Below are 25,415 nucleotides of genomic sequence, written 5' to 3' on the forward strand. Positions count from 1 at the left end.
CATAACAGGCAATTTCATGTCAACACGTTATAAATAATTCAGCAGGTGGTACTTCACAATCTGTTTAATGAAAAAAAGATTTGCATTTTTATAGCACCGTTCATGTAATCAAAATGCTTCAAGACGATTTACAGTCAGCGATGTACTTACAAACAATGTGGTAGAAAGAAGTATCGATAGGAGAGCTGACCCAATCATCGTGAGTTGTGCAGGGAGAACTTTTACATCTGTCTGAGAGGGACAATTTACAATTAGACATCTTGTCTAATATATGGAATATCCAACAATGCTGGAGTATGTCCAGAGTACGTGACCTGAACAGGATTTGAACCCACCTTCTCCTGACTCAGTCACCACCAGCTACACTCTGTCTGATTTGCCTGCCCAATCACAATCTCCAGATGCAGAAATGCAAAACTATTCTGAATGAGGCAGGAGGAGAAGAGGGAAGGCAATTCCTTTAAAAACACTTAATCACTTAATGGTCACTTAATCTTTCAGACATGTCCAGCAGATGAGTGAGATCAAGACCGATGTTGGCCGTGCCCGGGCGTGGATTCGGCTGTCCCTTGAAAAGAAGGTCCTTTCTCAACAGCTCAAGCAACTGCTCTTTAACCAGAGTCTCATCAAGTAAGTTTATGGGATTGATTTCTGTTTAACTGGTTGAATAATTCTATGTAAACTGAGGGTTTTACTGCAAATATTTGAATTTCTTTAGTCACATAAAGCTATACTGCATGGAAACAGACCCTTTGCCCCAACTTGTCCTTGCCAACCAAGTTGTCTACCTGAGCTAGCCAGTATTTGGTAACTCATTCCATACACCCACTAGTTGCCCCTTACATACATCCCTTTTTAATCTTTTCCCTTACTTCAGATATGCCCTCGAGTTTTAGACTTACCCTGGGATAAAGATCTGATCTACTCCTCTCATGATCTGAAATATCTTGATGAGGTCACCCTTCACCCTCCTATATACCAGGGAAAAAAGTTCCTGCCATTTGAGCCTCCCTTTATAAATCAGTCAAGCCCTCCAATCACAGTAATATCCTTATGAATCTTTTCTGCGTCCTTTCCAGCTTAATGGCACCCTTCCTATTGCTGGGCAACCAGTATTGCTGACAATACTTGAAGCTGAATTGAATTGAATTGACTTTATTTCTTACATCCTTCATATACATGAGGAATAAAAATCTTTATGTTACGTCTCTGTCTAAATGTGCAATGTGCAATTTATAGTAATTTATAATAAATAGTATGTACAAGAGGACAGTCAATATAACATAGAAATACAAATATATCAGCATGAATTGTCTGATGGCCTGGTGGAAGAAGCTGTCTCAGAGCCTGTTGGTCCTGGCTTTTATGCCAAATGGTAGCTGATGGAACAGTTTGTGGTTGGGGTGACTCAGGTCCCCAACAATTCTTCAGGCCCTTTTTACACACCCGTCTTTGTAAATGTCCTGAATATTGGGAGGTTCACTTCTACAGAAGCACTGGGCTGACTGCACCACTCTCCGCAGAATCCTGCAATTGAGGGAAGTACAGTTTCTATACCTGGCAGTGAGGCAGCCAGTCGGGATGCTCTCAATTGTGCCCCTGTAGAAAGTTCTTAAGATGTGGGGGCCCATACCAAACTTCTTCAACTGCCTGAGCTAAAAGAGGCGCTGTTGTGCCTTTCTCATCCCAAAGCCGGTCTGTACAGACCACGTGAGATTCTCAGTGATGTGGATGCCAAGGAACTTAAAGCCGTTCACCCTCTGAACCCCAGATCCATTGATGTCAATAGGGGTTAGCCTGTCTCCATTCCTCCTCTAGTTCACAACCAGCTCCATTGTTTCGTGACATTGAGGGAGAGGTTGTTTTCTTGACATCACTGTGTCAGGATCACCAATAATTTGTTCAGTTGTAACATGACAACCCAGCTCCTGTACTCAGTGCTGTAACCAATGAAGGAAATCATGCCAAATGCTTCATTTGCTGACCTGACCCCATTTTTCCTGGAACTATGTGTCTGTATTCCTAAGCCTTCCTGTTCTACAACTCTCCCTAGGGCCCTGTGTATGTCCTACGCTGGTTAAAGTTAACAAACTGCAACACTTCATATTTGTCCAAATTAAATTCTATCTGCCACTCCTTTACTTTATTGTCACCAAACAATTGATGCTAGAGCGTACAGTCATCACAGCGATATTTGATTCTGCGCTTTGCACTCCCTGAAGTACAAGTTTGTACAAATCGAAGTACAAACATTTGTAAATATAATAAAAATTTAAATTATAAATCATAATTAGAAAATAGAAAAGGGAAAGTAAGGTAGTGTGAGTCGGGTCCGGATATTTGGAAGGTACGGCCCAGATCCGGGTCAGGATCCGTTCAGCAGTTTTATCACAGTTGGAAAGAAGCTGTTCCCAAATCTGGCCGTACGAATCTTCAAGCTCCTGAACCTTCTCCTGGAGGGAAAAGGGACAAAAAGTGTGTTGGCTGGGTGGGTCGTGTCCTTGATTATCCTGGCAGCACTGCTCTGACAGCGTGCGATGTAAAGTCAGTCCAAAGATGGAAGATTGATTTGTATGATGTGCTGGGCTGTGTTCACGATCTTCCGCATCTTCTCCCGGTCTTGGACAAGACAACTTCCATGCCAGGTTGTGATGCACCCTAGAAGAATGCTTTCTACAGTGCATCTATAAAAAATTAGTGAGAGATTTAGGGGACAGGTCAAATTTCTTCAGCTTTCTCAGGAAGTAAAGGCGTTGGTGGTCCTTCTTGGCAGTGGACTCTGCTTGGTTAGACCAAGTCAGGTCATTTGTGATATTCACCCCGAGGAACTTAAAGCTTGTGACCTGTTCCACCTGTGCACCACCAATGTAGATGGGGTCATGCGGTCCGCTACTCCTTCTGAAGTCAACAACCAATTCCTTCGTCTTGCTAATGTTGAGGGATAGGTTATTGTCTTCACACCATGCCACCAGGTTCTTAATTTCCTCTCTGTACCCAGACTCCTCATTACCCAAGATATGGCCTACAATTGTGGTGTCATCAGCAAACTTATATATTGAGTTCAATGGAAACTTGGCTACATATTCATGGGTGTACAGTGAGTACAGCACTTGGCCCACTTTTTGTAATAATCTTAAACAACCTTCTTTATGGTCCACTACACCACCCATGTTGGTGCCATCTGCAAGCCTATTAAGCATGTCACCGACATTCTCATCTAAATCACTAATACGGATAGTCTGACACTAAGAGAATATCTCCATTTTCAGTGTGACTGTTAACTTGCTGTAAAGGTTGTCCGCAGTCCTGGGTCACCTCCTTTTGAAAATTGCTTGTATGACAATCTCTGGCTTGCACTCATTGGCTAAATAAAAACCTATTTGCAGATATAATTTTTCCCAGCCTCATTTGCCAGACTCTGTTCTTTCAAGTTGTTCATTCACTGTGGACCTAAAATCTGGGAAATACACCTCCACCTCAGTTTACCCTACATCGTGCAAAATTAAACCTGTTAAACGGCAAATTAGGTATCACCTCAATACTTAACAAAGAGCAAATGGGAATTTCACCTTACTAGATCCTGGAGGAAAACACCTGTAAATGTTTAGCATTACAGTGCAAACATAAGGACTCCTTGCATTACTCAGTGTTCTTTAAGTGAATACTGGAGGCAGTCTGTGCCCTTGCTTCCTCCCAGTTTGCACATCCCCATGTACTGATTTACTCATTTTCTATTCACTCCATCCTCGATCTTTCTTCCTCTAGTCCTGAACCATTCAGAAAAGTGACTGGAGGTTTATTGTACTTTAGAATAAGGAGGTTTTAGTTGTCAAGATTACAGACTCACTTACATTTACAAATGATTTCATTTCCACAGTTTATCTCATTGAAATCCAAATTTCACTAACCCGATGTTTTTGATCATTCCATATAATCTCAAAAATGATTATATATACAACACACAGTTCATTATCAGAACACAAGAATGTGAACACTGACTTGTGTATGTATTATTGCTCTTCTCCTTGTCCTGCATAACGCTATTCATACATTTGAGGGTAAACTGCAATTACTGATGTGAGAACAGAGAAATGGGAGTGTGAAGATGTGAGGTTTATTTTTGTATATTTTTTAATCTTTAATTGATCCATGTAAATTATAAGCACAATGTTGTTCCAAGTTAATTTCAAACCCCATCCAATCTTTACCCTTTCTCTCCCTGTATCTCTACAGCTTTAACATTTCCAACTACTCTACCATTACCTGCAGCTGCCCTGCACTGAGCTGAAATTCCATCCCTAACCCTCATTCGTTCTGTCTGCTCCCTTTGGGCCAGCACAGTGGCAGTTAGTACAGCAGCTCTCTGAGAACTACAGTGACCAGACTCAATCCTGTTCCTCAGTTCAAAGTAAATTTATTATCAAAGCACATATATGCCACTATATACAACCCTGAGATTCATGTTCTTTCCAGCATACTCAATAAATCTATAACAGAATAATAACCATAATTGAATCAGTGGAAGTCCATAGCAACTTGGGCATTGAACCAGTGTGAAAAATACAACTAACTGTGCAGATACAAAAAAAAAGAAATAATAATAATAAATCAACAATAAATATCAAGAACATGTGATGAAGAGTCCTTGAAAATGAGTCCATAGGTTGTGGGAAGATTTCAATGATGGGACAAACGAAATTGAGTGAAGTTATCTCCTTTGGTTCAAGGACTTGATGGTTGAGAGGTGGTAACTATTGAGTAACAGTCCTCTCTGAGTGAAATCTGCATGTTTCCCTGTGACAAATGTCCCATGTTCCAAGGACATGTGGCTTAGTAGTTTAATTGACCACTATAAATTGTTCCTAGTTTGTAAACCTGGACAGGGAGATGCCAGGATAGCGGGGAGAACAAAATGGAATCAGTGTTGAATTAGTGTATATAAGCATTTGATAGTCAAAGTGAACTCAGTGGGATGATGAGCCTGTTTCCATTCAGTATGACTATTTCTCTCAATTCCTTTGACTGATCTATTGGTTGCTTGTGTGGATGCAAATTTTGTCTGAGTGTTCTATTGAATCATGTTGGGCCATTGCACTACACTGGAGGAACTCTGGATAGTTTAATCAGCCTGCAATCAGAGGAGTTAATTATTCAGTTGGTGTTGAATATCTACATTTCCTCTCAACAGGAAGCTATACAAGCGTTACGCCTTCCTACGCTGCGAGGAGGAAAAGGAACAATTCCTCTATCACCTACTGTCGCTCAATGCTGTGGACTACTTCTGCTTTACCAGTGTGTTCACAACCATCAGTAAGTGGAAACAATGCACATCTGGACTGAAAATAATCCCATTTTGGGAACCAAATGGTTTACATTCCGGAAAGATGTGGTAGTACATTCAATAGTACAGAGATATGGGCGTAACATTTCAGTCTGACACACGTGCTGATGGATTGATGCTTTATCATAGTGTTTCTAGTAAGACTGCAAATGGGCACCTTACCTACTCTCTCAGATGGTGTAAGGTGGTGACATTGCTCAAAGAGGTTGCTCCTGATGCCCTGGCCAACAATCAAGTTCTTTTTTCCAAGCAACACTTTGTGGTTGAGATAACTTGTTTCCAGTCTGTTTCTGAGGTAGCAGAAAAGGCTAATATGGGATTCCCCAGACTCAGCCACACTGGGCCAAGTTGATTGATGGGTGAATAACTGAGGCGGTCTACTCTTCCTGCCATTTACATTGGGCTTCTGTATGCTCGAACTTGAATGTGCTCAATTGTAGCCCCTGGTAAGCCTCAGGCTCGCTCAGCCTGCTTCTGTCTAGGGGGAGCAGCCTTCAGCCCCGCCAAACTGGGTAATCAGCTTCTGTAGACACTGTGATGTCCCCACCAAGCCCAATAACAGACAGTACACCATATGCGATTAAAGGATTACACTTTATAGCTCTCATTGGAACTATGTACTCAATAGAGATACAATATAAAAGGAAAAGTAAAAATCAAGTGCCAAACTTATCAAAGTCCAAAACACTTCATGCACAACCATTGGAGCTCAGTTAACAAAGTCTTCTTGCCACCATTCGATCCCCTCCGACCTCCTCGACCCGCCGCCTGGGACCAACAACGGTGGTGAACCAGACGCTCCACATGAATCTGTCCTCGTCTCCTCTCCGTGCCGAAAACCCTGGGCCTCGGACCCCTGCTCGGGGCTGTTCCATCGCCCAGCTTACAACATCACTTCTTCTCCCTCTAATCCCCTCGCGCCGTCTCCCCCAAAGTCCGCCCAACACTAGCTTACAGACCCACAAGGAAGAACAACCTCTATCCCAATTGGTTAACAAATGAATACAATTCTCATCATCAGTAATTATAACCCAAACAAGCTGAGAGACAAAGCACTCTCTCACCAGTTAGCATAACAAAGAAGCATTTTTACTTTTAACAAAGAAGCCATTTTGATTACATACGCAGTAACATAAAAGAAGAAACCCCTTACACAAGGTTCTTAATGCTGTCCTTGAAAAGTCATCACCCACAGATTCACCATGAGTTGGTGAGATGTTGCACTTTGGCAAGACGACTTTGAGAACCTCATTAAACTTTTTTCTCTTTCCACCCAGTAATCTCTTATTCCAACTGTGCTCAAAATACAATGCCTGTTTCAGAGTCTATTATCAGCTGTAGCACCCCCACCCCCACCGCCCTCAAAGCAGTATAAGCATGGTTAAGGTATCAGTGTTGAGGGACCTGGCTGGGAGGAGACACTAGTATTGGTTCCCTTCTCCTACTAAAGGACTTGTGGAGACAGCAGAATTGTATCTCTCTTCAGTGCTGTGAGCTACCTTGTTCTGGATGGGCCATGTCTCAGAAGCACGCAGGAGGGCAGCATTTACTGCCGCTGTGGTTGAGGTCTTGAATTTCATACCTGCTGTCGCTGGGAGATGCCTGCTGAGATGCGCAGAAGCATTTTTTTTTCAGGGACTATTCTTGTCAGATACAGTAACAGAAATGATCGAAGAATTCAACAAATGAAGGAACATCCGTGGGAAGGGAAACCAGTGAACATTTTGGGCCAGTGAACCTTTTTCGGATATGGGAGGGGGGGAGATTGGAGTGTTTATGTTCAAAGCAGCACTGTGGCGGAGTGAACTGTAAGACAAAAGTATGGTGAAATTCAGCTGCCTGTTAGAAAGGAATTTTAAAGAATGTAAGGGAGAAAGGTATATCAGCAAGACATTTCTTGCCCCATATTTTAAAAGTACTGTAGATGTGACTGATTCCTCTAGCACAGAATATAAAGACAGATAATAAAAGTTTTCATCATTACATAAACTAGAAAAGGGTGATGTGGGTGCATTGGAAGATGAGAAGGTGGAAATGGTCAAGCCTTTTTTGGACCTCGATACAATTTCTATGACTGAAGAGTTAGTGATGAGCAAACTAGTGAGCCTAAAGGTGTTTATGTCCCCAGCTCCTGATGTGATGCATCTCATGGTAATGAAAGCAGTGGCAGAAATTATCGTAAATGAATTTGTGATAATTTACCAAAATTCTCTGGACTCTGGGCAAGTCCCAGTGGATTGTAAGACACTGAGTGTCACACCACTGTTTAAAAGTAGATGTAGGCAATAGTCAGGTTAACTCAATCAGTTAGCTTAATTTCGGGAAAATGGTAGGCATTGTCATTAAGGAAGAAATAGTGAGACATCTGGATAGAAGTGGCTCCATCAGGCAGCAGAGCATGGATTCACGAAGGCAGTTCCTGTTTGACAACCTTACTGGAGTTCTTTGAGGATATCATGAGTGCAGTGGACAGAGGGGAACAGGGGGATGTTGTATAGTTGGATTTCCAGAAGGCATTCAATAAGGTGCTGCATAAAAGACTTATCTATAAGGTAAGTATGCATAGAGTTGGAGTTAATGTATTAGCATGGATAAAGGATTGGTTAACCAATAGAAGGCAAAGAGTTAGGATAAATGGATGTTTCTCTTGTTGTCATTCAGTGGTGAGCAGAATTCTGCAAGTGCTGGGCCCACAACAGTTCACAATATATGTTAACAATTTGGAAGAAGGTGCTGAGAGTAGCATATCTACGTTTACTGATGACACTAAATTGTATGGAAAGATAAATTATGCAGAGGATGTGGAGAGTCCGCAGAGAGATATAGATAGATCAAGTGATGGGCAAGGGTCTGGCAGATGGAGTAGGACATTGGTAAATTCGAGGTCACTCGCTTTGGAAAGAAAAATAGAAGATCAGATCATTATCTGAATGGCAATAGATTGCAGATTGCTGCTACGCAGAGAGATTTGGCAGTGCTTGTGCATGAATCCCAGAAGGTTGGTTTGCAGGTGCAACGGGTTATCAAGAAGGCAAAGGGAATGTTGGCTTTCATTACAGAAGGGATTGAATTTAAAAGCAGGGAGGTTATGCTGCAAATGTACAGGGTACTAGTGAGGCTGCACCTGGAGTACAACATACATTTCTAATCTCGCTTTACTTGAGGAAGAATTTACTGGTTTTGGTGGTGGTGCACAAGAGGTTCACCAGGTTGATTCCAGAGATGAGTGAGTTGGCCTATGAGAAATGACTGATTCACCTGGACAATATTCACTGGAATTCAGAAGAATGAGGGGTGGGGGGATCTTATAGAAACATTTAAAAAGGTTAGATAAGATAGAGGCAGGGAAGTTGTTTCCTCTGCTAAGTGAGACTAGAACTAGGGGAGATAGCCTCAAGATTTGGGGAATAGATTTAGGCCAGAGATGGGGAGAAACTGCTTTTCACAGAGAGTGGTGAATCTATGGAGTTCTCTGCCCAGGGAAGTGGCAAAGGCTACCTTTTTAAACATATTTAAGACACAGATAGATTTTTTGCATAATAAGGACGTTAAGAGTAATGGTGAAAAGGCAGGTAGGTGGAGCTGAGTCCAAGGCCAGATCAGCCATTAACTTATTGAATGGTGAAGCAGGCTCGACAGGCCAGATGGCCTTCTCCTGCTCCTATTTCTTGCTTTTTTATGTTCTATTGCCCTCAGAGATGATGCATCGTACAGAACAAGTCTATTATGCCCCTAGATGGAGGGAAAACATACTGCCATTTAAGGAGCAGATCTTTGGCCAACAGGAGGACATTAATTGTGACTTCTTCTGCAGCATATGGCAGGGAGACCCCTCTGTGGTTACCACAGTCTGCTTTGTCTCCTTTCTTGGTGAAGCCCCTCAACCAACACTTAGCAGAACAGATGGATGTGGTCACTATCACTCACTGTCTGCCGGAGGTTATTGTGTACAAATTGGCTGCAGTATCTCCCCTCGCTGGAGCAAACCAAATTAGATTGCACCTTTTAAACACAGGAGACTACAGGTGCTGAAATAAGGAGCAACAGACAAAGTGCTGGAGGCACTCAGCAGGTCAGGCCGCGTCTATGGAGGGCAACGGACAGTTCAGTATTGCGGCTAACCAAAATCTTGACCGTCCATTTCCCTTTGTAGATGCGCCTGACCCTCTAAGTTCCACCTTTCAATAACTCCAGCTAGATTTGCTTTCCTATTGCAAAACAAAATAGTAATTTTTTTTGATTTTCCTTGAACAATCCAAACCACGGCTGTACACACAGTCAAATCTGAATTAGCAGGGGAACTTTGACAAGAGAAAGGGTCAGGTTCCTTAACATTTGATAGGACATAAGTTAGTACAGCACAGTATATGGTATATTCTGCCTGTATATGGTTCATGTGCTTCCACTCCCTGCTTATTCATGTCAATTGTCATTATCATCTGTGTCCACCACCACCCCTGGGAGCCTGTTCCAGACACCTGCCCACATCTGTGTAAATAAAAGCTTGCCCCACACATATCCTTTAAACTTCCCCCACCCTCACCTTAAATGCATGTCCAACAAAACCATAGTAATTCATCTGTACAGTATGAACAAATATTTACCTCACTCCCTTTGACAGCAGCAATCATTAAGCTGCCACTTTGGATATTGGAATTGGACAGGACAAGAAAAACCATACTGTTACTGAAAGGTGAAAGTGGAAAGCTTGTCTCCGAGAAGGCACAAGAATACCTCCACTGTCTCAGAAGTTTACCCAGATTTGGCATGTCATCTAAATCTTTGACGAACTTCTTTGGATGTACAATGGAGAGTATCCTGGCTGGTTGCATCATGGCCTGGTATGGGAACACCAATCCCCATGAACGGAGAAGTGGTGGACACTGCCCATTCCATCACAGGCGAAGAACCCCACCAATGAGCACATTACAAGGAGCACTTTCACAAGAAAGCAGCATCCATCGTCAAGAACCCCCAGCATCCAGGCCATGCTCTATTCTTGCTGCTGCCATCCGGGAGGTACAGGAGCCTTAGGTCCCACACCACCAGGTTCAGGAATAATCATTACTTTTCAAACATCAAGGTCTTGAACCAGTGTGGTTCACTCACCTCAACCCTGAACTGATTCCACAACCTATCGACTCACTTTCAAAGACTCATGTTCTCAGTATTATTTATTTTTGGCACAGTTTGTCTTCTTTTGCAGATTGGTTGTTGGTCAGTCTTTGTGCAGTTTTCCATTGATTCTGTCTATACCTGCAAGAAAATGAATCTCAGAGTAGTATATGGTGATGTAAACATACTTTGGTAATAAATTTACTTTGAACTTTAACGCTTAGGGAGCCTTGTGGATTAGTTGATCTTTGACTTCATATTCTCAGGACTGACAATCTGTTTTTGAGCAGTTGTTTGAAACTTTGGGCTGGAGGAACTTTTCTGCTCTTACTGAAAGTGGTGGGTGCCAGTGTCTTCCTGCATTCCTTTGAGAAGGTGTTGGATTGTTTCCACAGCTGAAAGGCTTCTCTGGAGGGAGATCAAGGGCGACAGTCACGGTGCTGTGCCAAGGAATACAACTTCCTTTAGGATTCAGAGACGAGCTACGCATCAAGCCTTGTGCACAAAAGCAGTTTCAAGTATAAATACAGTGGAAGTGAGTGAGGAGAGAAGGAATGACCTTTGATTTAACAGTGATTTCTGCTCTTTGCTTCCCACAGTGATCCCTTACAGAGCAGTCATAATCCCCATCAAAAAGCTGAGCAACTCCATCACCACCTCCAATCCTTGGATCAGTGTGTCAGGTGAATTGGGAGGCACCGGAGTGATGCAGGTCCCCAAGAACCTCTTGGAGATGACATTTGAGGTGGGTGTGTGACGGTTAACTCTGTTACTTCACTTGCATATTCCACCCAAAATAACTCCAGCACTGCTTGAAAATTTTCACCTTTTCAGAATCATCCCTGTCTTAAAATCTCCTCCTGTCCTGAAGCTCTCCCAGCTGTCTCCATTTCAGCCCTCTTTATTTTCCCTGAAATTAATCTGCTGTTCACAGCCGTGTCTTCGTCTGCAAGTGGCCAAGCTGTGAAATTTCCAGCTCCACAACTCCCAAATCCTCCTGTTTACTTCCTGACCTCTTTTATGCCTCTCCCACCTCTTTGACCTTTGGTGGCAGGTACGTCTCTACCAAAGGAGATGTAAGGCAATCCTTCCCTCCACTAGCTTACAGGTCACCTTTTAAACCACCCCCACCCCCCGATTAGGGTCACATGAAACCATGGGAGCAGGTGGGGGATGGTTACATGAGCAACCGGTGCATATCACAAGTGGTGCATATGAGATGGGATTGATTTTGGAGAGTCCCGGTATGCACAGTAACACACACAAAATGCCGGAGGAACTCAGCAGGTCAGCTAGCATCTATGGAGAGGAATAAACTGTTGATGTTTTGGGCCAACTCCCTTCAGCAGGACTTGAAAGGAAGGGGGAGGTGCCAGAATATTAAGGTGGAGGAGGGGAAGAGTACAAACTGGAAGGTGATTGGTGAACCCTGGGGAGGAGGGGGATGAGGTGAGAAGCTGAAAGGTGGAAAAGCAAAGAGCTAAAGAAAGGAATCTGATAGGAGGGGAGAGTGGACCATGGGAGAAAGGGAAAAAGGAGATGCACCAGAGGGAAATGAAAGGCAGGTGAGGAGAAGGGAAGGGGTACGGAGAGCCAGAATGAAGATTGGAAAAGGAGAGAAAGGGGAGGAGAGGGGGAGAAATTACTGAAAGTTGGGAACACCAGACACGGTACTGAACAAAGTGGTACCCAGTCTACGTTGGATCTCACCGATGTAGAGGCTCAACACAGCGGTCCCCCAATCTACGTCAGAACACCCAGCATTCACACTTAGCCAACTAGCCTGTTCTTCAGGGGAAACCTCTGTAGTTCTATGGGACTTGTTTGCTTTTGGCCTCCTTGAAAAAGCTAGTGGTTTACTCACCTAAATTCCTGATGGAATTGAATGTGAAACACGGAACCATGGAAACAGGCTTTTCACTACCATATCTGTGTTAGGCATCAAGCCTCCACCCACACCGATCACAATTTTATTCTCCCCACACTCACATCAACTCCCTGACCAAATAGGACCTTTCACCTCTTCAGGGCAATCGGTGGTGGTAAATTAATATTACGAAGATGTGGGACGGAAGTGGAGCACCCAGAGAAACGCCACGCGTTCACGGGGTGAAGGTTCAAGCACTATGCTGATAATGCCAGAGTTCAGGGTTGAACCCCAGCTGTGGGGAGGCTGATCTACCAACCGTGGCCCTGCTGCTCCCCGTCTCGTCTCTGCGTGTTGCTGATGTTTACTGGGGTTTGAAGTCATGAGTCTCTCCTTCTGCTGAGCTCAGATGTCGTTCACACAAGATCTTATTCAAGTTAGCTGAACAGGACAAGAATATCCTTGGGCATGGAGGTGAATGGTTAGGGAGAGGAGTGGGCTGGAGGGGAGGGTATCTTGGAGAGCATGTTGCTTTTGAAGGGACTAACAAAACATCATCTCCTCACACTTCCAGTGCCAGAATCTGGGCAAACTGACAACAGTTCAGATCGGACATGACAACTCGGGGCTTTTAGCCAAGTGGCTGGTGGATTGTGTGATGGTCAGGAATGAGATTACAGGACACACCTACAGGTAAGGTGTAGCTACTGATCTACTATTGTCACGTACTGAGATACAGTGGAATAACTTCATTTACATGCCATACAGTCGGATACTTATATAGGTAGAAAATGTACCATGTAGATCATAAAATGTAAAGCAGAATTGATAATCTAGAGTCGTAGCTATAGAGAAAGTGCAATGCAGGTAAACAAATAAGGTTTAAGGGCCAAAACGAAGTAGATGGGGTGATCAAGAGTTCAAGAATTATGATTGGTCTGTTCAAGAGTCTGAACCGGTAACATTTATTTTACAAGGCAACAGGAAACACATCCTTCTCTCAAACTAACCAGTTTCACTGGTTGCCTACAATCCCAGGGAGCCCCTCACTAACCATAGGGTGTGAACTCGAGTTTCTGCACGGGGTGGGTTACATAGTCAGCCCATGTCTATGGAGGGTTGGGGGATACCGCGACAATTAGGTGGACACGTCTCCTCATTCCTCGGAACAAGTGTGCCAATTGGATCCACATCAAAAGGTTCATTATATTCAGTACTGTCATTGGGTGAGTGCTAATCTCATAACATGCCCTCATTGGTTGAACAATTGTGAATGATCAGCAACAAGGGAAGGTTTTAATTTTAATTTTGTTTTCTAGTATGTGTTAGTAGATAGTATTTCTCCCCCGGGCTAAGAGTGCAGTAATGGATCGTTGCTGCAAAGTGGGGCACCAGGGTAAGCGCACCTGGGTTTGCTCGAACTAAATATTTATGTACTTATACAACATGCAAGTCGATTCTGGTTTTAGGGAACATAGAGTTGCTGGTAACTTGTGCTGTGGTATTGGGATCTGTACAGAGTCAATGATAGATCATTAAAAGGTGGGTACAACATAGTGGGCCAAAGAGCCTGTACTGTGCTGTTCTGTTCTACATTCCATCTAACAACATAAGAGTGCCCTTGGGTTGTATACAATTTTCAGAGGTGGACAATCCACTGTTGAGTATCCCCAGTCCTTCCACTAGTGTCACCAACAGCTTTACTGTGGAATTCATTGCCACAGACAGCTGTGAAGGCCTGTTTGAGGTAAAGGTTGATATGTTCTGGATTAGTAAAGAGTGTCAAAGGTTATGGGGGAGACGGCAGGAGAATGGGGTTCAGAGGAATAACAAATGAGCCATGATGAAATAGAGCTGACTCGATGGGCTGAATGGCCAAATTCTGCTCCTATGCCTTATGGTCTTTACCCCATGGCTTGTATCAGGTTCCCGTGTGGCAGGTGGCTGGGGAAGGGAGTGGACGACGGCAGCTTGGAGAGGATCCTGGTCGGCGAGCTCATCAGCCCCGTGGCGGAGGAGGACCTGGGCAAACAGTGTCGCACACCGCCACAGCTGCGATCCCCGACCATCGCTCGGCGCCTCAGCATCACTTCCCTCGGAGGAAAGACAGGCAGTGAGTTCACTGTTGTAGCTTGTGGATCAGCTCTGCGGTTTGTTTCCATTAACACCCCCCACACTTTTCTCTCAGGACAGACACCCAGACTTCCCAGAGAACACAGCCCCAGTGAACTGAGAACAACTCCCTGAAGTACAGCGTACCAGGTGCTGAGAGTCATAGATCCAGTGGATAGTTAGAGACTTTTTCCCAGTGTGGAGGTCACTATTACCAGGGGCATAAATTGGAGGGAAGTATTGGGGGTGTCAGGTTTTTTTTATATAGAGGGTGGTGGGTGCATGAAATCCCCTGCTGGGGTAGTGGTAGAGGCAGATACATTAGGGACACTTAAGAAACTCTTAGATAGGAACATGGATGATAGAAAAATGGAGGGCTTTGTTTTAGGGAAAAGACAGCTCGATCTTAAAGTTGATTAGAATGTCTGCACAACATAGAACACTGCAGCACAGTTTAATATTCTAAGTCACTAGGTTTGTTTAATATCATGAGTAGCTTTATGCCTGATGGAGCACATTCACGCAGTTAGCCTATGTGTGCTAGTTGGAAGCCTTTACTCCATATCAGACTGTGCTCCCTAACCCGGAAGTGCTCAGCACACGTTCCCTGACATTGAATGGGCTCCATTTCCTGACAGTAACTTCACACGTCAGATGAACTCCAAATTAATTGTTGCGTTTTCTTCCCAAGGAAGTTGGTTTGATGTAGATATCTATAGCTGATGAAACATTCCCTGGACGGAACCATCCTTTACCAAGTGGTAACTCTCCTGTCCCAAGGGAGCCTGTGCAGGTTTCGACCTTGCTCCAGGTACCCAGTGTAAAGGCCTCAATTCCTGATCCGAGTTCCGTATGGCCGCTCGTGTGATATTTTAGTCTGATGAGCTTTGAGCTCAAAGATAATTAATTGTTTCAGTTAACAGAAGGAGCTTAGGCTTCATACAAACAAATTTTCCTTTATATTTCTGATTATTACAGTAGAATAGAAGAGTTGATATAGATACAGTATTTCCAAAGGTCATAACTTCCTGAAAATAGCAATGCAGGTAGATAAGTGAAGAATGTGTTCAGCGTCCTTGCCCGCGTAAACAGGGGCATTGAGTATTAGAGTTGGGACATCATATTGTAGCTGTACAACTCATTGATTAGTTTAATTTGTCACATATAGATCTAAACGTAGTGAAATTCGTAGTTTCCATCAAATCAAATCAGCACAGACTGCGCTGGGGCAGCCCTCGAGAGTCACCACACTTCCAGCACTAACACAGCATGCCCACGGCTCACTAACCTGTTTGGAACGTGTGAGGAAACCAGAGCATCTGGAGCAGGGAGAACGTACAGACTCCCTACAGACAGTGTTGGGAATCGAACCCCGATCGGTGATCACTAGCACTGTAAAGCGATGTGCTATCTAGTATGCTACCATACCGCACCATTGCGTGCAGTTCTGATCACACCATGTAAAGGATGTGCTAGAAAGAATGCAGAAGAGATTCACCGGGATGTTGCTTGGAATAGAGGGCTTTAGTCGCAAGGAGAAACTGGATTGAGTGGCATGATTCTCACTGAAGCACCAGAAATGGAGGGGCGACATTGCAGAGGTTTACAAAACTATGAGGAGCAGAAATACAGTAAAGAGCCACAATCCTTTTCCAGAGGCAGCGGAGCCTAAAACTAGAGGACATTCTGTTAAATTTGAAATGGATAAATATTTGAACGAGAGGCAGTAGCTGTATTTCAGGGAAAGAAGGATCAATTGGAGAGTGTCTTCTAACTGCTAGAAGCAGAATGAGCTTGAATAATCTCCTTCAATGCTGTATGGTTCCATAATTGGCAAATTAGCAAGATGTGCCATTCAGCAAGCCCAACACTTTATTGACATGGAGTTGTACATCATAGAAACAGGTCCTTTGACCCACCACCATGCCTATCTATACCAAACACACTTGCCTGTGTTAATTCCACATCCTGCTAAGCCCTGCTCATTCAACTAACTGCCACAATACCTCTTAAGTGTTGTTACTATTCCCACCTCCACTGCCTCCTCATTCCAGGTACCAACTGCTCTCTGTGGAAAAATTTATCTTTCAAATCCCTTTTAAATCTTCTCCCCTTAAACCTATGCCCTGTGGCTTTAAACGTTCCTTTTAAACTCTGGCTGTTTATCCTATCTCTGCCTATCATTATTCTCCTTTGTTCTGGGGAAAGAGTTTACCAATCTCTCTTGATAATTAAAGATCTTCAATCCAAGCAGCATCCTTGTGAATTGTTTCTGCACCTACTCTAACTTAATCACATCCTACAGCCTGGCAACCAAAACTGCACTCCATTCTCCAATTGTAGTCGAGCCTGGGCTTCGATGCCCCAAACACTTGTTATTCCTGTGAAAAATGTCAGCTCCATTAAATCTTTGTTTCATTGGCAGAACCAAATGCAGGTCAAATCCAAGAAGGAATTGGCGAGTCTATTAATAATATTGTGAAGCATTTTCACAAGCCAGAAAAAGAGGTAAGTTTCAGAAATGTTATGTTTGGTATCAGTGATTAACTGCGGTATTTATTTATATATATATATTTGTGCGATTTCTCTCTTGCACATTGTTTGTTAGTCTTTATTTATGCACAGTTTTTCATAAATACGATTGTATTTCTTTATTTTTCTTTAAATGCCTGCAAGAAAATGAACCTCAGGGTAGTAAATGGTGACATATACATACTTATTAAAGTTTATTTTGACTTTGTATTAAATTGAAATTACTCCTCCTCCTCCTCCTCCTCTTCTTCCTCCTCCTCCTCCTTTTCCTTCTTCTTCTCTATTATTATTATATTCCTCACAGTTCTCTACGCCAGAGTGTCATCGATGGTGGATCTTTCAGTTAGAGAATCGTGGGCATGAACCACACTCCTGAGTCTTGAGTGCAGGACACACCCGAGGCCTAATTTAGAGCAGTTCTGAGGGAGTCCTGCTCTGCTAGAGGTGCTGTCTTCCAGATGAGACATTAACCATGGATACACTTAGGGGTGAGGCAGGGGCAAGTTTCACGGGACAGGAATTTTAAACCTGAGTCATGCGAAGCTCCAAGTATGTCGGAGTAGGGGTGATGGGCTGGAAAGACCTGGTGCAGGGAAGGACCCATGCAGCAGAGATTTGAATGCACTAAAATTAACTCCGATTGGAGAACAAGAGCTGCAGGGAACTGGGGTGGGGACCGATGATGTGAGCAGATGGGTTGTGAAAGGGCCAGAGGTGTTGGATGGGAAAGTGCAGTGAGTTCCTTCTGCTGAAGACGAAGGTGTGTGGTTCACTAGGACATGGGTCTGACCTGGTAAAGGAGCAAGTTTCCATCAACAGGAAGGGATCTTCAGCTCCTCTGTGTCAGAGGAGCTTTTGAAATGGGTGCAGTGGAGCGAGAGTGACATCTAATGGCCACAGTCTGCAATTGGAGAGTTTGGTTCATTTGCAGAATTTCAGTGACAGGCGATTTTTCAGTGCTGGATGCTATGTGGGCGGACAGGCAAAGGCAATTTTAACATCAGAAAACCAGAGCAGGTGGCATCATGACTTAATGCTGTTGTAACCTTTATTTCAGATTGGGCAGTCGTAAAATCTGTGTGCTCAATGTCATGTGTTTCCTTGAGTTGAAATTGTCTCAGGATTTCCAGTGCAACAGATGCAGAGAAACATACTCGCAACATGGTTGCCCACAATCCAATGTCATCGATCACTCATCATATTAGCATAAATAATCTTCACTGGAGTAAATACAGTTGAAAGGTGGGGGGTGGGGGGGAGATCATCACAAAAATAAGCATTTTCATTTTCTTCCGGTTATTTGTTGTAGGAGTCAAAGCCAATGATGGAGTCATGATCTCTGAGTCTGTAGCAAACTGGCTCAGTCCTCCTGGCAGGGGATCCTCAATGTGAAGGAAGTAGGCTTTTTTTTATCAAACATCTTTATTTTGAGTTTGATTATCCTCTCTTCCATGAAATGATTCTAGATACCAAACTGTATAACAAACTGGGGAGAAGTTGCAGAGATGATAAAAGCAGTGGAACACAGCCCAGTACATTACAGACAAAGTCCCCTCCCCACCTTTGAACATATCTACAAGGAGTGCTGCACAAGAAAGCAGCTTCTATTATCAAGGACGCCCACCATGTTCTCTTCTCTCTTCGGCATGAGAGACAAGAGCCTTGGGTCCCGCACCATCAGTTTTAGCAAGTTATTACCCCTTTAACACCAGGGTGCTGAACCAGCTGGATATCTTCACTCACCTCAATAAATACTAAATGGATTCCACAACCTTTGAACTCACTTTCAAGGTCTCTACTCGTGCTCAGTATTGTTTATTTACTCATCTTTCTAATTTGCACTATTTGTTGTTTTTGCATTTTAGTTTTTCATTAGACTTGTATATAGCTTGTCATTGATTTTATTGTATTTCTTTGTTCTACGTGAACAACTGCAAAAAGTGAATCTCAAGGTAGAATTCGTGTTTTCATAAATTCATTTTGGACTTTGAGATTTAATATTAAAATACTTCAGCTGGAGAGGTCACAGAAAAGTAAAATAACTATACTCTGCACGCTGGCAGTTGTGACTAAAGACCAGAAAGCCACCCTCAGGAATCTCAGAGACACAACCATCACCTTAAAAGGGAGTGTGACTTGTGCTGTCATCATTTCTGTAATTGAATGGTTTTGAGCGGTTACTATCAAATGTCAAACAAATGGGGTCTTCCTTCAAAAAAAAAGCAGGTAACCACTGGTCTGAAATCTCACCTTGGGCCAAACGGTTTTATTAATTGGTGAGAGGAATGTGTGTTTTGCTACCAAGACCTGCAATTATAGCTCATTGCCAAAAGCTCTTGGAAAAATAGCAGCAAGCTAATACCTTAAACTCATGTGGTTAGCATGCTCCCACAATAATGAGAGTCAGTTTTGTGTTGCAATAGTTTGGGACAGCTGCTGGGAATTATTGGAGAATGGTTGGGAATCAATTATACTGTTCTCTGTTTTCAGACTTTGCAGTGTAGAGAGTTCAATCCTGAAGAAGGGTCATGGCCTAAAATGTTGACTGTTTACTCTTTTTCATAGATGCTGTCTGACCTGCTGAGTTCCTCCAGCATCTTGTGGGTGGTGCTTTCTGTTTCCAGCACCTGCAGATTTTCTGTTGTTAAAGATTTCCTTTACCAAGGCACATTTGTAGAATTTAATGACAATATGATGGTTTTATTGACACTAACATATAGAGCAACTATGCATTCTGAACTGGGGCCTGGCATTTTAAACACAAGGTGTTCTGCAGATGTTGGTAATCCACAGTAATACACACAAATTGCTGGAAGAGAGCAGGTCAGGCAGCATCTACGGAGGGGAGTAAACAGTCGACATTTTTCTTCGACAAGTTGTCCAGATCTCTAGATTACTTGTTCAGTAACTTAACCCTTTTATTATTGCTCCCATTCTTTACTGAAGAGGTCAATGTAGCCGGTGTTCAAGAATGTCCAACCACTTGTCTTTCTGCAGAGAGGGAGCCTGACGGTCTTGCTGTGTGGGGAGTTTGGCCTGGTCTCTGCCCTGGAGCAAGTCTTTCACCACGGCTTCAAGTCAGTTCGCCTCTTCCAGAAGAACATATTCATCTGGGATTTCCTAGGTGAGCACCAAGTAGCACTTGGTCTTCTGCTTTACGCCAGCTTCTGACCGAGCTATGCCCGTGTCCCAGTGCCTTACAGAGTCAGTAGGCACAAAGTTCAGTGACCTGTCTGTGCAGTGCAAGCTGCTTGTAGACACGGTAGAGTTAGGGACAGTACTCCAGGCTTTTTCCCTCTGGATCAGCAGCTGTTTGGTCAATGTGCCTTAATTCTCTATGTTAGTGGTTGGAGGGTGGGGGGAGCAGTAGGGAACAGTAATTGGAGTGAGGACCCCAAACAATTTTTATTTATTTCATTTAGAGAGAGTAACTGGCCCTTCTGGCCCAATGAGCCCGCCCCACCTAATTTTATCCATGTGACCAATTAAACTACTAACCCATCCGTCTTTGGAGTGTGGGAGGAAACTGGAGCACCCAGAAGAAACCCATGCGGTGATGGGGTGGGGAGAACGTACAAACTCCTCACACATGGAGGCAGGAACTGAACCCGGGTCGCTGGTGCTGTCATTGCATTACACTACTGCTGCGCGACCTTAACCAAGTGGAATATGCGCTTTGGTCACACATACTGAATTACTGGAACTCCTCCTCTCTGACTCCTTTAGGTATCACATTAATATTTACACGCAAGGTATTTGCACATGTTCAAAGTTGGGACATAATGTTAACCTGAGGAAATCATATATGTGTTACCTGAATACAGAAGTCTGAAATCAAATTAATTGTGTTGTCAACCAGCACCCTTGCACCAGATCTACTCTGCATTACACTATACTGCCTCATCAAATGGGAGAGCATCCGACTAACTCCTGTTTCAATGCCCCTCCCACATTATGGTCACTAGCGTTTAATACTCTCAGCTCCAGCATTCTCCCCTCTCCTGAATGCATTGAAGCTTTGCATCTCCTCCATTTCCCAGACATCTGCGCTTACTCCATCTTCCTGCCGCCCTAACAAGGAGAGAGTTCCACTTGACCTCACCTACCACCCCGTAGGTCTCCACATCCAACACATCATTCTTCACAACTTCTTCCCATCTTCAACGGGATCATACCGTCAAACACAACTTTACCTCCCCCCGCTCTCTGCTTTCCACAGGATTAGCTCCCTCCATGATTTCCTTGTCCTGTCATTCCTCCCCACTAATATTCCTCCCAGCACTTACCCCTGCAAACAACAGAAGTACTACAGCTGCCCGTTCACCTCCAACCTCACCTCCATTCAGGGCCCCAGACGGTCCTTCCGGGTGAGGCAACACTTCACCTGCAAATCCTTAGGGATCGTCATTTCCATAGATGCTGCCTGACCTGCCGAGTTCCTCCAGCATTTTGTGTGTGTTACCCTGGATTTCCAGCATCTGCAGAGTTTACGGTGTGCAGGATCAGCCTGTGAAGAAATATCTTGCACGGTGTGGAATGACACGGGTGGAGTGGTGGGGGGGCGTTTCCAACATTGAACTGTGTGGGACCAGATCATGGGGAGTTGTGGGGCCTAGATCAGGCCAATTTAAGCCAAGTGGAAGTCAGGCCACATGGGATCGCCCCACCCGAGAAGTCCTGACACTCTGTGTGATGGAACTGATGGAGACTTGAGCCACAGACCCAAGTGGCAGGAGCTATGCTCATCTGTTGGCGCCCAGTCAGCTGACTGGGACTCTGGAAAAGGCCTCAGCTAGATGGGAAAAGGCGCTGTAATAAGCCATAAACAGAAAAGATTCCGCAGATGTTGCAAAGTGCTGGAGGAACTCAGAGGGTGAGGCAGCATCTCTAAGTGTTTCAGTTTGTGACTCTACATCAGGACTCATAAACCAGCCGGTGACCTTTGTCGTGCGGTACTGGCTGGTTTCTTTTGGTCCTGCCACGGTCCAGAAGAAGTTGGTGGATTTCTTCCAGGGCAAGAGGAAATGCTGGGTGTCTGCTATGGTTCTGAGTCTTGCAGTTGACAAGGTGTGCATCTACGCCCACTTTCAGACCCTGCAGAGACAATTGTACGTAGAGCACCTCCTTCCCAGATGGCATATGCTGGTGACAAATTTCTTCCACCAAAGGCATTGTCTTCAGGAGAACATGATGGCAAACACTGGCTCTGAGACATCCCTCCAACCCCTCCTTTTCATCCCTTCCCCCTCAACTACCATTAGCACATTTCTCTAATCACCACTCTACCGTGAAAAACATTCTGGAGAGCTGTTTGTCGCTAGTTGTTCCTTGGCAGGTAACCTTTGAACTATGAAGCCAATCCCGTCCTTCACCCAAGTTAAGAAACGTAATTGAAAATAATGTAATAGACTTTGCATTGTGGAGCTGGCAGTATAGCCCCATCTGCTGGAATGAAGGTGAATTTCTCGAATGAGACCAATCTCAGACGACTGTTATATTAAATTTCTGTACTCTCCATTTCAACCCAAGTATTTTATATGATGTAATTCACTGCTCAGCCCCAGGTTTAGACCAGAATCCTGCAACCAAGGCTGAGCCTTCACTGTCATTTCTATGAGAAGCTCTATCGTGTTAAGAATCCAGATGTAGGGACTGCATTTCTGATCGGTACAATAAAACTAGCGAACGTTCACTGTCACTCACCGCAGGAAGGCAAAAAGCTCTTTAATAAGTGTATTTTAAATCAGTGAATGGCAATAAATGTTTTAAATATACGTGTCTGAAGGTTTATATGCAGCATTTAAAGTTAGTAGTATTTTGAGTGCTGGGTACTGATTGAAACCCAAATCAGCAGCTAGGAAATTTAAATCCAAAGGTTTATTAATTAAATGTGGAAGTTTATATATACGAGATGACCGGGTTGTCAAGTCACCTCTCATCCTCCTTTGTTCCAGCTACAGCTTTTATCTTTGGAGTGAAGGAGGATGAGAGGTAAGTTCAGGTGTACAAGATGATAAGAGGCATAGATAGAGTGGACAGCCAGAGACCTTTTCCTGGAGGGAAAATGGCTAATAAGATGGAACATAATTTTAAGGTGATTGGAGGAATAATATGGGGGGGTGGGATTTCAGAGGTAGGTTTTAGCACAAAGAGTGGTGGGCGTGTGGAATTCCCTGCCAGGGGTGGTGGACACATTAGGGACCTATAAGAAACTCTTAGATAGGCACATGGATGATATAAAAAGAGAGGGCTGAGTAGGAGGGAAGGATTAGATTGATCTTCCAGTGGCATAAAAGGTCAGCACAACATCGAGGGCTGAAAGGCCTGTACTGTGCCATAGGTGTTGTATGTTCTGTTTTCTCTAATGGCCTATGTGTGACTCCAAGGTGGTCACACTTCACCTCAGTTCAAGGATGATGAGAGATGATGCAGGCTTTGCCAGTTATGTTCACATGTGTGACAAGCAAACAAACAAAAGCCCTGTGGCCAGTCAGTAACTCCAACTGAACATTATTAGCTAAGGAATCCACATAGTATTAAATCATTCAGCCACCCCAGACCTGCTTTATCCTCCACATAGATCTGTATTCCAGCTCTATTTTCTTTATATTGCTCCGTACCCAACAGATATTTGGGCATATGTGCATATTTGGGACAGATTGGTAATGTTGAGAATTGAGGACTAGCAGGTTAGTGGAGGTGAGTAGCTCTGAAACAAAGAATCAGCCATGATATTACCAACTGGCCCAGTTCTGCTCCATTTTCTTGTGTGAAGATTTGTACTCAACGATTACTTCTTGGATGAAGGTTGGCCAATTCAGTAAGGTGTTAAGTGCCCTATGGGGAAGAGAGTGAAGACAAAAACAAATAAGTACTTTAATGAGAAGCAAACACCATATAACAGTACAGCACAGAAACACACCCTTCAGTCTACATGCTAAATTAAACTAAATGTCTCCTGCCCACACGTGATCCGTACCCCTCCAACTTCCTTGGAGTCACGTGTATATCTGGAAACCTCTCAAATGCCTGCTTCCATCACTACGCCGGCAGCCCATTCCAGGTACCTACCGGTCTCTCTGATTAAAATACAATTTTCTCCACACACACCTTTAATCTTTCCCCTTTCACCTTAAATGCAGGTCCTGCAGAATTTGACATACAATCAGTGGCCACTTTATTAGATACACCTGTACACCTCTTGTTAAGGCAAATCTCTAATCAGCCTATCATGTGGCAACAAGTCAATGCATAAAAGCATGTAGAACTGGTCAAGAGGTTCAGTTGTTGTTGAGACCTAACAGTAGAACGGCAGAGAGATGTAAATCTAAATGGCTTTGACCGTGGAATAATTGTTGGCGCCAGATGGGATGGTTTGAGTATCTCAGAAACTGCTGATCTGGGACTTTCACATTTTCGCCTTTAGAGTTTTTTTTACAGAGTATGGTGTGAAAAGCAGTGAGCAGCAGTTCTGAGGGTTAAAATTCCTTGTTAATTAGAGAGGTCAGAAGAGAATGGCCAGACTGGTTTAAGCTGATAGGAAGGTGACAGTAACTCAAATAACCACATATTACAACAGTGGTATGCAGAAGCACATCTCTGAACACACAAGAGACTGAACCTTGAAGTGGATGGACTATAGAAGACCATGAACCTACACTCATTGGTCACTTTGTTAGGTAAGGCATGTAACTAACAAAGTGACCACTGAGTGTATATACTTTGGGAAAGAAGTATTGGCTGCCTACTATCTCAATAATTTGAGAACTTCAATCAGATCTCCACTCAGTCTCTGCCATTCCAAAGAAACTAACCCAATTTTGTTCAATCTCTACTCATACTCTCTAATCTGTGCAGCAGCTTGGTTAAACACTCCTATTCACTTTTCAAAGCCTCAGCATCCTTCCTGTAATGGGACAACAAAAATTTCATGCAATACTCTCAAGTGTGGCATCAGTGAAGTGTCACATAACTGCAACATGGCTTCCTGACTCGTACTGTGTACTCAGTGCCCAGATCGATGAAGGCAAGCATGCCCTACACCTGCTTTTCCACCCTTTCTATCTGTGCAGCCACTTTCAGGGTGCTATGGACTTGAACCTAAGATCCCTCTGCACAGTATTGCTGTTAAGGGTCCTTCCATCAACTTCCATACATTTCCCCTTTACTTTTGACCACCCAAAATGCAAAGGCTGACACTTGCCTAATTTAAGTAGAATCAACAGCCAGTTGGGAGGCTGGGCCTTGAGGAGACGATGCCTTACCAAAGTTACAGGCGGTTGAATTGTATAAGCAAGAATGCAATGAATGGAGTGTATCATGAGGGAATGTAAGGTCCTTTAGTGGCGAGAATAGAAAAGCAACTTTTGGTTAATGTTGGGGTCAAAGAAGAAACCATGGGATGGTTGAGGAAGGTAGCAAAATTAACATGAGTCCTATATTAATTCA

At 43.7% G+C, this 25,415-nt stretch overlaps 1 protein-coding gene and 1 long non-coding RNA gene across 7 annotated transcripts in view; one reads left to right on the forward strand and one right to left on the reverse strand.

The window, feature by feature from the left end:
• The window catches only part of LOC132398415 (DENN domain-containing protein 5B-like), a 288,937-nt gene that overhangs the window by 256,047 nt on the left and 7,475 nt on the right, over positions 1-25,415 (forward strand). For all 5 annotated transcript variants that reach the window (XM_059977803.1, XM_059977805.1, XM_059977804.1 and 2 more), the window contains 7 exons: positions 502-630; positions 5,189-5,310; positions 11,056-11,201; positions 12,898-13,016; positions 14,249-14,436; positions 16,861-16,943; positions 19,965-20,091. In XM_059977803.1, coding sequence (XP_059833786.1) covers positions 502-630; positions 5,189-5,310; positions 11,056-11,201; positions 12,898-13,016; positions 14,249-14,436; positions 16,861-16,943; positions 19,965-20,091 — 914 coding nt within the window. The remainder of the gene's footprint in view (positions 1-501; positions 631-5,188; positions 5,311-11,055; positions 11,202-12,897; positions 13,017-14,248; positions 14,437-16,860; positions 16,944-19,964; positions 20,092-25,415) is intronic.
• The window catches only part of LOC132398417 (uncharacterized), a 56,217-nt gene continuing 36,723 nt past the window's right edge, over positions 5,922-25,415 (reverse strand). Inside the window, exons 3-4 of one of the 2 annotated variants that reach the window (XR_009513653.1) lie at positions 23,706-23,804; positions 5,922-10,597 (exon numbers count right to left, since the gene is read on the reverse strand). This is a non-coding gene — a long non-coding RNA (uncharacterized LOC132398417). Of the gene's footprint in view, positions 10,598-22,997; positions 23,805-25,415 lie in introns of those variants that run through there. The other variant, XR_009513652.1, reaches the window with a different exon arrangement.

Source organism: Hypanus sabinus, chromosome 8, assembly GCF_030144855.1.
Source record: "Hypanus sabinus isolate sHypSab1 chromosome 8, sHypSab1.hap1, whole genome shotgun sequence".
Classification (NCBI taxonomy): domain Eukaryota; kingdom Metazoa; phylum Chordata; class Chondrichthyes; order Myliobatiformes; family Dasyatidae; genus Hypanus; species Hypanus sabinus.